This window comes from Coregonus clupeaformis, chromosome 21 (genome assembly GCF_020615455.1).
Source record: "Coregonus clupeaformis isolate EN_2021a chromosome 21, ASM2061545v1, whole genome shotgun sequence".
In the NCBI taxonomy this organism is placed as follows: Eukaryota; Metazoa; Chordata; class Actinopteri; order Salmoniformes; family Salmonidae; genus Coregonus; species Coregonus clupeaformis.
Window position 1 is genome coordinate 28,238,660 of NC_059212.1, and position 16,504 is coordinate 28,255,163.

The 16,504-nt window shown below is 44.6% G+C and overlaps 1 protein-coding gene across 2 annotated transcripts in view; it reads left to right on the forward strand.

Moving 5' to 3' along the window:
- The window catches only part of LOC121535177 (extended synaptotagmin-2), a 72,526-nt gene that overhangs the window by 38,313 nt on the left and 17,709 nt on the right, over positions 1-16,504 (forward strand). For both annotated transcript variants that reach the window (XM_041841968.1, XM_041841969.1), the window contains exons 9-16: positions 4,326-4,446; positions 4,704-4,880; positions 5,133-5,218; positions 5,368-5,416; positions 5,523-5,612; positions 8,001-8,096; positions 12,734-12,808; positions 12,948-13,034. In XM_041841968.1, the coding sequence (XP_041697902.1) occupies positions 4,326-4,446; positions 4,704-4,880; positions 5,133-5,218; positions 5,368-5,416; positions 5,523-5,612; positions 8,001-8,096; positions 12,734-12,808; positions 12,948-13,034 (781 nt within the window). The remainder of the gene's footprint in view (positions 1-4,325; positions 4,447-4,703; positions 4,881-5,132; positions 5,219-5,367; positions 5,417-5,522; positions 5,613-8,000; positions 8,097-12,733; positions 12,809-12,947; positions 13,035-16,504) is intronic.

Genomic DNA, 16,504 nt, shown 5'->3' on the forward strand with positions numbered 1-16,504 from the left:
GTTGAGGACACAACAGTTCACCTGACACAAGACTGAATCCAAACATTACACTGTTGATTTTATGTGCATTTTACATTCACTGTACTTTTCGCCGCATTTGTTGATAACGAAATCTGAAAATACTCTGGATACATTCAGTAACATGATAAAAATATTCATGGTAAATGTGGGGTAGCTGCAACAGGACACAAATAAAAGGGTTTGATTGAGAGGACTAAGTGGTGTCTCCAAGTGGCCACACCTCTCCAAAGTGTGCACAGTTCCGAAGTAATTCCAATGCACTCTTCAACTATAAGGTGCTTTTGAGCTCTCCTAGCTGTGCCATTGAGGAACTAGAGCAAGGACACTTGAAAGTTGTTTTTGTTTTGGAACACAACCCTGCGTTGCAGCAATCACACAATTACTGTTGTTTACGCAGTCCAAAAATTGCCTATTATAAATTGCAATATGGGTCAGGTGGGCATCATTTGAAAGCTTGTTCTATTGTCAACATGACTAGAAAGTAAAAAAATATGATCTTAGTGTTAGGCTTTCACAAGGAAATTCAGAGAAACAGATCGTAATTATGGTGCGCATAGAAAGGAGTGCTTTCAGGTGTGCCACTGTGAATTTTCTTCACAATAAGACAAATAGGCGTATTCTGTTCAGAACAACCCAGGGTTTGACGCCATGTCATCTAGTAACTGTATATCACACAGAGGGATCATAAACATTGACACTGTATATGACATGAGTTTTATTAAATGAAAATGTGAAATGCACATTTTAATTCACGGTTGTTTGGCTTGCTTAGCGGTATTTATTATAATTCTCATCTTTCAAAATACATTGAGTCCTCTTAATTTACAGCATTTCCCTCACTGACCTTTTTTTTTTTCAAAAGTTGCCCAACTAGCAGGAGGGATGTGGGCAACTTCTTGTCGCGTGCAGTGCTCAAGTCAGTCAAACCCCATACAGCGCTGTGTAGCGGAGACCCTGAACTCTGACGTCATTCATAGAATGTTACTGTACAGCCACTGCGTTCCAATTGAGGTGCTTATCAGTGCCATTTTCAACCAGTGTACAGGTACGAGTGTAAATGGCTACCTATCAAACTTATCTGCAAGTGATATGCTCACTTACGCCAAACAAAATGGGGGTCAAATAAAAACAAAGACCAATGGACGAACGTAAATACAGTTGTCCAGGTTATTTTCCCTGGAATATACTGTTAGAAGTGAACAACATGCCACACAGACAGGATCCTCATTGTAGTGCAGTGGGCCATCCAGAAATTTGAATGGGGACATTTGAATACACTTAATTCAATAGAGCCATGTATAGGCCTAGATGGCTGTGGTGGTTTGATAGATAATGTAGAAGCTGTGCCCTGATCAAGGACCACAACTAAACAAATGAGTATAGTGCCTGGTGTGTCATTTTGTTTTGGTATGAGACACATTGTGGGTTTGACAGACTCCGCCCTGTGAAATGTAGCCTTCCTCGTTCTACAGGTTTGAAGGAAACACCAGTGTGTGTGTGTGTGTTCAACCTGAAACCTGCATTACTCCACCCTTTTCGCGTGCGTGTGGGTGTGTGTGAACAGACAGACAGAGGGGGTTCTGTGTGTGAGGCTCATGTTTCCTCTGGTATAATTTGCATCTCTCTCGCAAACAGCAGGCACCTCCGGTCACCCGTGAGTGTTTGTGTGGTGTGTGTTTTGTTTTGTTTTCTACTTCCCCAACACACAGACACGCTCTGAGTTTAAAAAGTTGAATTGTAGCTTTGCTGACCTTTTCCTACAAACAGACAAAAAGAAAGGACTGAGCACAAAATGCAAAGTTACTTACATTTGTTACTAATTATCTTTGTTGAAAACTTATAGCAGTTGAACACCAGAAATCAATAAATTCCTTCTGCAGATAAACCCAGAAATGTGCGGGATGGACTCCACATATTTCGGATACACACGTTCTCACTAAAAACAACCTCCTTTTATTGACGTCACAGATTATTGTAACCTCAGAGTTGTTTTGAGGACGGGATGGGGGAGGCTCTGCTGAACAATTAAACCCAGCTCTGAGGGACTAACACGCATCCAATGAAGGAATTCTCCATTCACTACAATGCTGCCATCTAGTGGGCATTAGAGAAACTGATAATTGACTGGTTTGGATTCACCCTTTATTTATTTTATTTATTTTTATTTCACCTTTATTTAACCAGGTAAGCCAGTTGAGAACAAGTTCTCATTTACAACTGCGACCTGGCCAAGATAAAACAAAGCAGTGTGATTAAAAACAACAACAATGATAAGCTTTGTCTTGGCTCTAGTTGAAATACAGTGCATTCAGAAAGTATTCAAACCCCTTCCCTTTTTCCACATTTTGTTACGTTACAATTCTAAAATTGATTAAATAAATAAAAATCCTCATCTATCTACACACAGTATAATAATAACAAAGCGAAAACAGGTTTTTAGAAATGTTTGCAATGTATTAAAAATAGAAAATAGAAATACCTTATTTACGTAAGTATTCAGACCCTTTGCTATGAGACTCGAAATTGAGCTCAGGTGCATCCTGTTTCCATCATCCTTGAGATGTTTGTACAACTTGATAGGAGTCCACCTGTGATAAATTCAATTGATTGGACATGATTTGGAAAGGCACACACCTGTCTATATAAGGTCCCACAGTTGACAGTGCATGTCAGAGCAAAAACCAAGCCATGAGGTCAAAATAATTGTCCGTATAGCTCTGAGACCGGATTGTGTCGAGGCACAGATCTGGGGAAGGGTACCAAAAAAATTCTGCAGCATTGAAGGTCCCCAAGAACACAGTGGCCTCCATTATTCTTAAATGGAAGAAGTTTGGAACCACCAAGACTCTTCCTAGAGCTAGCTGCCCGGCCAAACTGAGCAATCGGGGGAGAAGGGCCTTGGTCAGGGAGGTGACCAAGAACTTGATGGTCACTCTGACAGAGCTCCAGAGTTCCTCTGTGAAGATGAGAGAACCTTCCAGAAGGACAACCATCTCTGTAGCACTCCACCAATCAGGCCTTTATGGTAGAGTGGCCAGATGGAAGCCACTCCTCAGTAAAAGGCACATGACAGCCCACTTGGAGTTTGCCAAAAGGCACCTAAAGGACTCTCAGACCATGAGAAACAAGATTCTCTGGTCTGCTGAAACCAAGAGTGAACTCTTTGGCCTGAATGCCAAGCGTCACGTCTGGAGGAAACCTGGCATAATCCCTACGGTGAAGCATGGTGGTGGCAGCATCATGCTGTGGGGATGTTTTTCAGCAGCAGGAACAGGGAGACTAGTCAGGATCGAGGGAAAGATGAATGGAGCAAAGTGCAGAGAGATCCTTGAGGAAAACCTGATCCAGAGCTCTCAGGACCACAGAAGGTTCACCTTCCAACAGGACAACGACCCTAGGCACCCAGCCAAGACAACGCAGGAGTGGCTTAGGGACAAGTCTCTGAATGTCCTTGAGTGGCCCAGTCAGAGCCCAGCCTTGAACCCGATCGAACATCTCTGGAGATACCTGAAAATAGCTGTGTAGCAATGCTCCCCATCCAACCTGACAGAGCTTGAGAGGCTCTGCAGAGAAGAATGGGAGAAACGCCTCAAATACAGGTGTGCCAAGCTTGTAGCGTCATACCCAAGAAGACTCGAGGCTGTAATTTTTTTTTTTTTTTACATTTCTAAAAACCAGTTTTTCTTAGTCATTATGGGGTATTGTGTGTAGATTGATGAGGGGGGGAAATAATGTAATCAATTTTAGGATAAGGCTGTAACGTAACAAAATGTGGAAAAAGTCAAGGGGTCTGAATACTTTCCGAATGCAGGACTTGTTTAACTTGTGGTTGGGCTCCTCTCTAGGGTTCAGAGTGTGACAGTGCCCTTGGCTTCTGCTGTCATTCATGGACTGAATCTCAAATGGCGCCCTTTTCCCTATATAGTGCACTAATTTTGATCAAGCCCCCCCCACTTCTGTGAAGCCTCTTCTGCCTCTTCTGCTTGGTTATCAGTCTTGAAAATCACAAAATCAGTCACCAGATCACTGTTAAGTGTCAGTGCTACAAGACACTTCCATGGGGGGGGGGGGTAATGATCTGCTTGAAATGGAGTGTCCCACATGGCACCCTTCTCCCTATTCACTATGGGCCCTGGTCAAAAGTAGTGCACTATATAGGGAATATAGTGCCATTTGAGACGTGGAATGTTGGTTGAAACGGGATGGAGGTAGCATCAGCCTGAATGGAAGATGTTTTTTTATCTGTGTCTCTGTGTCTCCTGGCCTGTGTGTGTTATAACCTGTCTCTCTTTGTCCCCCGTCAGTGGCCTGTGTGATAACCTGATCCAGGACATCATCTACAGCTACCTGGTCATGCCTAACCGCATCACCATTCCTCTGGTGGGAGAGGCTCAGCTCTCTCAGCTTCGCTTCCCAATACCTAAGGTAGGGAGGGACGGACGGACGGAAGAGTCCCACTAACCACACACACACACACTACACTGAGTCTGAAAGCAAGACACACATTCCACTGTATGAAGCCGAGCCTGATGAATGAATCAATTAATTTCCTACCGTTGTTTTGTTATGTTAGAATGCAACCCATCCCTTATGGCAGTATTGAATTCCAATTTTGTTAATGTAATAATTAAATCACTATAATATATGTATGAACTCAGTGATTTTGGTCTCTCTCCTCCCAGGGCGTCCTGAGGATTCACTTCCTAGAGGCCCAGGACCTGTTAGCGAAGGATATGTTCCTGGGAGGGATGATCAAGGGCAAGTCAGACCCGTACGGGGTCCTTCACATCAACAACCAGCTGTTTCGGAGCAAGGTGATCAAGAAGACCATCAATCCGAAGTGGAACGAAGTCTATGAGGTAGAGAAAATATTTTAAAGTGTCCACAAAGTGGTGCAGGAAGTTTTCTGAAGATGATTGTTACGTTGGGGAAAAAATTGATAGTATGAGAGGGAATGTCTTTATTGAATTAACTGAATGGGACTCTTTTACAATGTTGGAATGGGTGGGTTGTCTGACATTAACTACGTTACAGTACATTACCAACATGATGCCCTGTATGCAACTGAGAAGGTCTAACTGTAATAATGCCTGTTTGAATGTGACCTTCAGTCTATGGTGTATGAAAACTCAGGACCAAATAACCTGGAGATAGAGCTGTTTGATGAGGACCCAGACCAGGATGATTTCTTAGGAAGGTAAGTGATAGATCCTAATCGTTTGGGATCTTTCCTCATCATCAAAATCACTTTAACATCAAGCATGACTTCTGCTGTAGCGCATAAAGCTATCATGGATCAGCCACTCTCTCCAATGAACTCAAAGCATGTGTATATTTCCCTTGCAGGTTATTGATAGATGTCGCTGAACTTCAGAATGAACAGAAGGTTGATGAGGTAATGTGTCTTTTTGTTTTATGACTCCTTTCTTTCTCAATGGAAACACTCAATTGTAAACATCTGTGATCATCCAACACACTGAATTCCGTCTGTTCCATTCCAGTGGTTTGTGTTGGAGGAAGTGGAGTCCGGAAAGCTGCACTTAAAACTGGAGTGGCTGTCTCTTCATCCCACTCGTGAAAAGCTTGATCAGGTATTGCCTTTATCTACACTGCTCAAAAAAATTAAGGGAACACTTAAACAACACAATGTAACTCCAAGTCAATCACACTTCTGTGAAATCAAACTGTCCACTTAGGAAGAAACACTGATTGACAATACATTTCACATGCTGTTGTGCAAATGGAATAGACAACAGGTGGAAATTATAGGCAATTAGCAAGACACCCCCAATAAAGGACTGGTTTTGCAGGTGGTGACCACAGACCACTTCTCAGTTCCTATGCTTCCTGGCTGATGTTTTGGTCACTTTTGAATGCTGGCGGAGCTTTCACTCTAGTGGTAGCATGAGACGGAGTCTACAACCCACACAAGTGGCTCAGGTAGTGCAGCTCATCCAGGATGGCAAATCAATGCGAGCTGTGGCAAGAAGGTTTGCTGTGTCTGTCAGCGTAGTGTCCAGAGCATGGAGGCGCTACCAGGAGACAGGCCAGTACATCAGGAGACGTGGAGGAGGCCATAGGAGGGCAACAACCCAGCAGCAAGACTGCTACCTCCGCCTTTGTACAAGGAGGAGCAGGAGGAGCACTGCCAGAGCCCTGCAAAATGACCTCCAGCAGGCCACAAATGTGCATGTGTCTGCTCAAACGGTCAGAAACAGACTCCATGAGGATGGTATGAGGGCCCGACATCCACAGGTGGGGGTTGTGCTTACAGCCCAACACCGTGCAGAACGTTTGGCATTTGCCAGAGAACACCAAGATTGGCAAATTCGCCACTGGCGCCCTGTGCTCTTCACAGATGAAAGCAGGTTCACACTGAGCACGTGACAGACGTGACAGAGTCTGGAGACGCCGTGGAGAACGTTCTGCTGCCTGCAACATCCTCCAGCATGACCGGTTTGGCGGTGGGTCAATCATGGTGTGGGGTGGCATTTCTTTGGGGGGCCGCACAGCCCTCCATGTGCTCGCCAGAGGTAGCCTGACTGCCATTAGGTACCGAGATGAGATCCTCAGACCCCTTGTGAGACCATATGCTGGTGCGGTTGGCCCTGGGTTCCTCCTAATGCAAGACAATGCTAGACCTCATGTGGCTGGAGTGTGTCAGCAGTTCCTGCAAGAGGAAGGCATTGATGCTATGGACTGGCCCGCCCGTTCCCCAGACCTGAATCCAATTGAGCACATCTGGGACATCATGTCTCGCTCCATCCACCAACGCCACGTTGCACCACAGACTGTCCAGGAGTTGGCGGATGCTTTAGTCCAGGTCTGGGAGGAGATCCCTCAGGAGACCATCCGCCACCTCATCAGGAGCATGCCCAGGCGTTGTAGGGAGGTCATACAGGCACGTGGAGGCCACACACACTACTGAGCCTCATTTTGACCTGTTTTAAGGACATTACATCAAAGTTGGATCAGCCTGTAGTGTGGTTTTCCACTTTAATTTTGAGGGTGACTCCAAATCCAGACCTCCATGGGTTGATAAATTTGATTTCCATTGATAATTTGTGTGATTTTGTTGTCAGCACATTCAACTATGTAAAGAAAAAAGTATTTCATAAGATTATTTCATTCATTCAGATCTAGGATGTGTTATTTTAGTGTTCCCTTCATTTTTTTGAGCAGTGTACTTTGCATCCCAAATTGCACCCCATTCCCTATATAGTGCAATACTTCTGACCAGGGCCCATAGGGAGTAGGATGCCATTTGGGACACAGTTAGATCAGTCTGTATGTTAATGGTTTTCAGTCCTTCAGCTTTAAGACACTTAACATTAATAGGTCTAAATATTCCTCCATCCACTGGAGAATGAGTGAGTAGATTAAACTATGTAGATTACAGGGATAAATTGGGGAATCCAAGAGGGAGTGCTCACCCTGTTTGAACTCTGTAGTTCTTATTTAACATCTGTACCATTAGTCTACACCACGAGAGGTTGGTGGCACCTTAATAGGAGAGAACGGGCTCGTGGTAATGACTGGAGCGGAATTGCTGGAATGGTATCAAATACATCAAACACATGGTTTCCAAGTGTTTGATGCCATTCCATTTGCTCCGTTCCGGCCATTGTTATTTCCGCTCATAGATCCCTGTAACACCAAATGCTGTGGGTTCGCGCCCCAAATGGCACCCTATTCCCTATATAGTCAATTACTTTTGACCAGGGCCTATAGGGCTTTGGTCAAAAGTAGTGCACCAAATAGGGAATAGGGTACCATTTGGGTCACAACCTGTGTTTCTGCAGTCCATTGTATCAGTGCTGATGAGACACATTATTCTATGTTTGACCAACATTACAGATTGCTCCTAATATATTGGACTAGTGTCCTGTCTAGGGGGAGTACATCAAGCTGCCTCACACTACAGAAGCGCTACAGTAACTACTGTGGTAACTATTTACTTTGGCTGTGTCCTCTCCCAGGTGCTGACCAGCATCAAGGCTGATAAAGGCCAGGCTAACGACGGCCTGTCGTCTGCCCTGCTGGTGGTCTTCCTGGACTCGGCAAGGAACCTTCCAGTAAGTCACTCTACCTGTGGTAAAGTCACAAGAAGAATAGGAAAAACATTGCTTTATCTCCGCACAACTTCATTGACCTGTTAGTTATGAGATGGCAATGTCAAGTTTTCTGCTGGCCACAAAACATGAGGCATTATTGTGCCTGTCTACTAGTCATGAGACGGTATGAACCACCCAGTTCACCCCAACTTCTCCCACCTTCCTCCTCCTCTTCCTCTGACCTCTTCCCTTCCCCCTCTCATAATAATGTTAATATTCTCTACCTCTACTCCCTCCATCTCAACTAGTCCCTCACACTAATAGTCTGCCAAAGGGATACATTATTGTACCTGAAGCTTTCTTTCTATATCACCTGTGAAATAACATAATTCGTTTTGGCTCTATTTGCATAGATGCATAGCATAGGCAAACCCTGCTTCACGTTTCTCTTTTCAGACTCCTCTTCTTCTTTGGTTTCTTCTCTCTGTTTCCCTCCTCCTCTGAAGAGTGTGTTTGAGGGGAACTTGGGTTCTGGCTACTTAAAAGAGCGGAGAGCTTCGGGCCTAGTCTTTTGTGAGAATACTGCCTCTCTCTATAGGACCTAATATGTGAGTCCTCTGGCATATTGCATCCTAGTTTTATTTTGCCACAGTGTGATTTTTTTGGTAACGATGATTGAAACAAGAAAGTAACCAATAAGCATGTTGATTGTCATATGACGAATTTCTGCACAAATGAAGTTCTTGTAAAGAAAATCATTTTACATTAAAAATATAGTGATTTTGACAGTGAGGCTATCAGTCATGGTCATAGAATGATGCCTTGTATAAAATATATTAACAAAAGAAAGAGGCTTGTTAGGGAGACCTCTCTGTGGATTGCTTTCCCTCCATCCCGCTCACCCAGCCATTCCTAGCCCGTTGGTGAGTTGTTGCCTCAGCAACAAACACTCTCTCACTAGAGGGCAGCATTGTATCATGGGACTCTCACCCAGTCTCTCTTAAATTCCAGACATAACTAGTGATCTCAGAGCATCTCCCAACTCCAATATCCTCTAACACACCCCTCCCAAATCAAATAAAACCACAGTACTTAGTCTAAAAGCCTTTAAACTCAGCCTGTCATCATTGACATTACTTATCAAGACATGTTAACCAGTGGTGGCTGGTACCACTTTAAATCGGAGAATGGGCGCATTGAAATGGATGGAGTGGAATAAATGGAATGTTACCGAACACTTTGAACACATGGTTTCCACCATTACTATGAGCCGTCCTCACCTCACCAGCCACCATTGATGCTAACTATGCTCCAGAGATGTGTAGTCGACAACAAGAATGTCATTTTTAACAACACAAAATGAATAGGTAATATGATACAGAATGCAAGGATATTATGCAAAGTACTGAATGCAATGCTTCACTCTGGATTAACATTATTATTAATTTGTACTGTAGATTAATTTGTTGCTAGAAGTGATGTCTGTGTTGTATGAAAGTACTCATCAAGAGATTGACTTTACTCCATTTACCCATCAAGAGATAGTACAGTATCTGGAATGACATAGATGTACACTAAACAAAAATAAACGCAACATGCATTACAGTTCATATAAAGGAAATTAGTAAATTGAAATAAATGAATTAGGCCCTAATCTATGGATTTTACATGACTGGGAATACAAATATGGGGTGTGGATCAGAAAAAGCAGTCAGTATCTAGTGTGACCACCATTTGCCTCATGCAGCGCGACACATCTCCTTCGCATAGAGTTGATCAGGCTGTTGATTATGGCCTGTGGAATGTTGTCCCACTCCTCTTCAGTGGCTGTGCGAAGTTGCTTGACAGGAACTGGAACACACTGTCGTACACGTCGATCCAGAGCATCCCAAACATGCTCAATGGGTGACATGGTGAGTATGTTGGCCATTGACGAACTGGGACATTTTCAGCTTCCAGGAATTGTGTACAGATCCTTGCGAAATAGGGCTGTGCATTATCATGCTGAAACATGCGGTGATGGCGGCGGATGAATGGCACGACAATGGGCCTCTGGATCTCGTCACGGTATCTCTGTGCATTGATATTGCCATCGATAAAATGCAATTGTGTCCGTTGTCTGTAGCTTATGCCTGCCCATACCATAACCCAACCGCCACCATGGGGCACTGTTCACAATGTTGTCAGCAAACCGCTCAAGACCCTGGTGAGGACGACGAGCACGTAGATGAGCTTCCCTGAAACGGTTGCTGACAGTTTTCGCAGAAATTATTTGGTTGTGTAAACCCACAGTTTCATCAGATGTCCGGGTGGCTGGTCTCAGACGATCCCGCAGGTGAAGAAGCCGGATGTGGAGGTCCTGGCCTGGCGTGGTTACACGTGGTCTGCTGTTGTGAGGCCAGTCGGACATACTGCCAGATTCTCTAAAACGATGTTTCATGGTAGAGAAATAAACATACAATTCTCTGGCAACAACTCTGGTGGACATTCCTGCAGTCAGCATGCCAATTGCACGCTCCCTAGAAACTTGAGACATCTGTGGCATTGTGTTGTGTGACAAAACTGCACATTTTAGAGTGGCCTTTTATTGTCCCCAGCACAAGGTGCACCTGGGTAATGATCATGCTGTTTAATCAGCTGTTTAATCAGCTTCTTGGGGGGCGGCAGGTAGCTTAGTGGTTAAGAGCGTTGTGCCAGTAACCGAAAGGTTGCTGGTTCTAATCCCTGAGCCGACTAGGTGAAAAATCTGTCGATGTGCCCTTGAGCAAGGCACTTAACCCTAATTGCTTCTGTAAGTCGCTCTGGATAAGAGCGTCTGCTAAATGACTAAAACAAAACAAACAAACATTGATATGCCACACCTGTCAGGTGGATGGATTATCTTGGCAAAGGAGAAATGCTCACAAACAGGGATGTAAACACATTTGTGCACAACATTTGAGAGAAATAAGCTTTTTTATGCTTATGGAAATGTTCTGTGATCTTTTATTTCAGCTCATGAAACATGGGACCAACACTTTTTATATGTTGTTTATATTTTTGCTCAGTGTACATACAAAACACCATAAATATCCCCATTTAGGGTTGCAAAATTCCTCCATCTGGGATTTCTAGAAAACTTAGAAATGTTGAAAGTTACCAGAATTTTGCAGCCTACCCCAATTATTACACTCTTTTCACAAAGACCATCTCACTCCTGTCACTGGACTGCTTTGTCAGTGTTGGAATGGTCCTTCTGTTTTCTCTATATTGTATGCTCCTCTTAATCTCCCATAATGATTTTCCTGGGTATGTCACTGTCAATACTCTTCGTGATTAATTTGGGGAACCTCTATTCATTAACCTTGCGTTCATCATGTTGTTTTTGTGTCTCTGTCTGTCTCTACCTGTTGTCCTGGTTTTGGTGTGGTCAGGTGTGTGGCCTTCATCGTCGCTCCTTCCATGATTTAACCACCTCCTCCTCCTCTTGCATGCCCTCTCCTAATAACTAACCTAGTGTGTTCATTCTCTCATGCCTTGGGGAAAAAGCGCAATCCTTTAGAATTCAACCATGACGGTTTGAAGTAGGCCTCAGTCAGTAAGGCCATCAAGGTAATGTAACAACAGTGCATGCAGAGCTAGCCAGACAGACACACTGAGGAAGACTAGAGGCCAAGTTTGAATACCTTAAAAAGCACCCTTCCCGTAACACAGGAAGCGATGGAGTCGAAGCTATGTTTTCATCTGTCCACTCACTTACAGATGCATTCTTAAGGTATTCTAACAGGGCCTAGACACACACTGCAATTAGCCCTGTGACCAGAGAATAACACTTTAGTAGGGGAACCAAATACAGTACCATGCTGTAGGCTATGTGCGTTATCCGTTAGGACATTTAGTATTGATCAGTTGATACTCGTTTCCTGAATACGAATCTGTTGATTATTAAGTAGTAAGCAATTTGTGAAAGTGGAAAGCAATTCAGTTGACTAGACTAGCATAAACTTTATTGACTGATTATATCCCAGTGAGGAGTATTGCTTACAAGTTGTTTCCCACCCATGTATTCCTACAGGACTGCTGCTGGAGCATTCAAAATGCCTTGCCAGTTGATTTGGGTTCCTTGTTTTGTGTTATTAATTAACAAACCCCAAACTGTACTAATTGTGTTTGTGGACTAAAACTGCCTTCCATGCACCATATTCTAATATTCTGATGATGTACGTAACAACTGTGTTGTATGAGATAATTAACACCCCAAGAAAATCTATCTTTATATAAGCGTTTCCTCTCTCTTCCAATTTCAACTCTATTTCCTGGTGTTATGGGTTTTTTCTATAGACAATTATGTAACTACACTACTTACTTCCTGATCTCAAGTTTGTATGCTGCCATATTGAGCCAATGAGGGATGAATATGGGGCCTTATATCAGGCCACATAATTCGTTTTTAATATTAACAGAAACTTTATTTCAGAAATATAGAACAATTTTATAATTCAACCATTCTAAATTTGGGATGCTCCATAATTAAATAAATTAAGTTAATCGATATTTAAACATGTGTATATTAAATATGATGAGACAAGGATAGGGTGATAAAGTAGTACCGATTTAAGTTAACATCTCACAGTTCAAAAGGTTATTCTGTGTTTTTATACCTGTTCTTTACATTTCAGTCTGGTAAAAAAGTGATCAACATCCCGAATCCTTTTGTCCAATTCACAGTCGGGCACAAAACATACGACAGCAAGGTAAGCCAACAGACCATGTTTCTTAGTCTATATAGTTCCCATATATTTGTATATTATATAAACAACATACTGCAATGCCATGTGAATAGCATATTCCTGGTCGTTTTCACTGCCTCTAACATGGTCCTTCCCCAACCAGACAAGGTATAAGACCAACGAGCCTGTATGGGAGGAGGCCTTCCCTTTCCTCATCCACAACCCAAAAATCCAAGAGCTGAAGATTGAGGTAAGGGTTGTAGGCATGCTTTTCCTACTGAGTGACCTCAAATTGTTTCCCATTTAATTTGACCTCTATGGCTATACACTTAAAATGTTAGTCATTTAGCAGATGCTCTTATCCAGAGCGACTTACAGTTAGTGCATTAATCTTAAGATAGCTAGGTGGGAAAATATCACAGGCATAGAAAGTGCAAGTGCTGGTTCAGGTTTTATTTTATTTTTGGGGGGAGTGGTCGAGGTGAGGAGGAGGATTATTTAAGACACTGTTTTCAGATGTTTTTGGAAGATGGGTAGGAACTCTGCTCTCCTAGCTTCAGAGTGAAGCTGGTTCCACCAGTGGGGTGCCAGGACAGAGAAGAGCTTGTACTGGGCTGAGCGGGAGGGCCAAGAGACCTGAGGTGGCAGAACGTGTGCTCGGGTTGGGGTGTAGGGTTTGAGCATAGCCAGAAGGGAGGGAGGGGCATTTCCTCTTGCTGTTCCGTAGGTAAGCACCATGGTCTTGTAGCGGATGCGAGCGTCAACTGGAAGCCAGTGGAGTGTGCGGAGGAGCGGGGTGACATGAGAGAACTTGGGAAGGTTGAAAACCAGGTGGGCTGCAGCGTTCTGGATAAGTTGCAAGGGTTTGATGTCACAAGCGGGGAGCCCAGCCAAAAGCGAGTTTCAGTAGTCCAGACGACAGATGACAAGTGCCTGGATTAGGACCTGCGCCGCATCCTGTGTGAGGTAGGGTCGTACTCTACGGATGTTGTAGAGCATGAACCTGCAGGAACGAGTCACTGCTTTGATGTTTGCAGAGAACGACAGGGTGCTGTCCAGGGTCAAGCCAAGGTTCTTTGCACTCTGGGAGGGTGACACTGGAGTTGTCAACCGTGATTGAGAGGTCTTTGAGCGGGCAGGCCTTCCCCGGGAGGAAGAGCAGCTCCATCTTGTCAAGGTTGAGCTTGAGGTGGTGGCCCGACATCCAAGTTGAGATATCTGCCAGGCACGCAGAAATGCGTGTCGCCACCTGGGTGTCAGAAAGTGGGGAAGGAGCAAAGTAGTTGAGTGTCAGCCGCATAGCAATGATAGGAGAGACCATGTGAGGATATAACAGAGCCGAGTGACTTGATGTATAGAGAAAAGAGGAGAGGGCCTAGAACCAAGCCCTGGGGGACACCAGGAGTGAGCGTAAGTGGTGCAGACACAGATCCTCTCCACGTCACCTGGTAGAAGCGGCCTGCCAGGTAGGATACAATTCAAGAGTGTGCAGAGCCCGAGACGCCCAGCCCTGAGAGGGTGGAGAGGAGGATCTGATGGTTCACGGTTTCGAAGGCAGCGGATAGATCTAGGAGGATGAGAACAGAGGAGAGAGAGTCAGCATTGGCAGTGCGGAGAGCCTCCGTTATACAGAAGAGTAGTCTCTGTTGAGTGACCCGTCTTGAAGCCTGACTGGTTAGGGTCAAGAAGATTGTTCAGAGAGATAACGAGAAAGTTGATCAGAGTCAGCACGCTCAATTATTTTGGAAAAAAAACAAGGGGTACAGGTCTATAGTTTTTGACATCAGATGAGTTGAGTGTTGGATTGTCAGGGCGGCCAGACCTCACTAGTTGCAGGATTTCATCTGGAGAGAGAGGGGAGAAAGAGGTCAAGGCGTAGGGTAGTTATGTGTGAGTGAGACCAGTGGACTCAATAGGCTGAGTGAATGAGTAGCGGATGTCTTCAACCTTCTTTTCAAAGTGGTTGACAAAGTTGCCCGCAGAGAGAGAGGAGGGGGTGGAGGATTAAGGAGGTAGGAGGAGAAGGTTTTAGAGTGGTAGAAAGTGGCTTTAGCAGCGGATACAGAGGAAGAGAGGAGGGAGCTGTAAGCTCACAATGCCACGGAGCAGGAGGGGAGGGCCGAGCCAGCCGGGAGGAAGGAAGGAAAGGGGACGGTGTGAGTCAGGATGCGGAAATGGCGGAGAGTAGAGTCGAAGAGGCAGAATCAGGAGACAGAATCAGGAGACAGGAGGGAGAAGGATTTAGCAGAAGGAAGAAATTATAGGAGAGGGTAGTGGGAGAGAGAGAGCGAAGATTGTGACGGTGCATGACAATGGGTAGGGGCTGAGTGGTTAGGGTTGGAGACAGAAAAGGAAACAAGGTAGTGATCAGAGACCTGGAGGGGGGTTGCAGTGAGATTTGTAGGCGAGCAGCCTCTAGTAAAGATGAGGTCAAGCATATTGCCTGCCTTGTGAGTTGGAGTGGATTGGGAAAGGGTGAGGTCAAAAGAGGCAAGGAGGGGAAAGAGAGAGTTGGAAAGAAATGAATCGAAGGCAGACATCGGGAGGTTGAAGTCGCCAAGTACGAAGAGCGGTGAGCCATCGTCAGGAAATGAGCTTATCAAGGTTTCAAACTCATTGAGGAACTCTCCAAGGGTACCTGGTGGGCGATAGATGACAATAATGTTAAGCTCGAGTGGACAAGTGACAGTGACAGCATGGAATTCAAATGAGGAGATGGACAGGTGAGAGAGGGAGAAAAGAGAAAATCTACACTTAGTAGAAATGAGTAGACCTGTGCCACCACCGCGACAATCAAATGCGATTAGACTATGAGAGAAAACGTAGTCAGATGAAGAAAGAGAAGCTGGAGTAGCAGTGTTCTCTGGGGTGATCCATGTCTCTGTCAGGGCCAAAGAGTCAAGGGACTGGGCAGCATAGGCTGAGATGAACTCTGCGTTCTTGACTGCAGATTGGCAGTACCAAATGCTGCCAGAGACCCGGAATTCCACATGGGTTGTGCGCGCAGGGTACACTAAATTAGAAGGGTTGCAGCCAAGGGGTGGGAAGCGTCTGTAAAGCCTACAGGGAGATGAGCGAACAGGTATAGAAAACACACACATAGTTGCCAAAGCTACAAAAGAGCAAAATGAGATCATAAGAAAATAACTAGGTAAGATATTAAAGTGAGAGAGTGGTGTGGAGCCTTCCTCTTTCCTTCTTCGAAGAACTCGTCAGAACAGTCTTTGTTTCGGTGACGGTCTTAGTTTTGCGACAAAACCGCCACTGACACGACCGCCGCTTACAGCTGCCACTGAGAAACCAGGGGAGACTGAAGTACTAGCACTAACTGCCTAGCAGCGGTGGAGAGCACACCTCCCTGTACTAATTGCTGATTGCCTAGGAGAGGTGAAACCACTCTCCCTCCATACAGCCACTTACTAAAACTTAAACAAGTCACAAATTGCCCTGCTCCTTAATCCTGGTTGATGTGTCAACAGCTATCTGCAAAATGATGAACAGTCAGCAGTTCACACACCAAGTAGGCCACTGGGAAGACAGGTGTGGCCTTACATCTGATTTTGACAAAAGTGGGATTATAGTGGAGACTTTGGCATCCCAAATGACACCTTATTCCATATTTAGTGCACTCTATGCCAATAGTGCTCTTGTCAAATGTAGTGCACTAAATAGGGAGTATTTGTGATGCACACTATGGCTATAGTATGGCTTTACAGATGA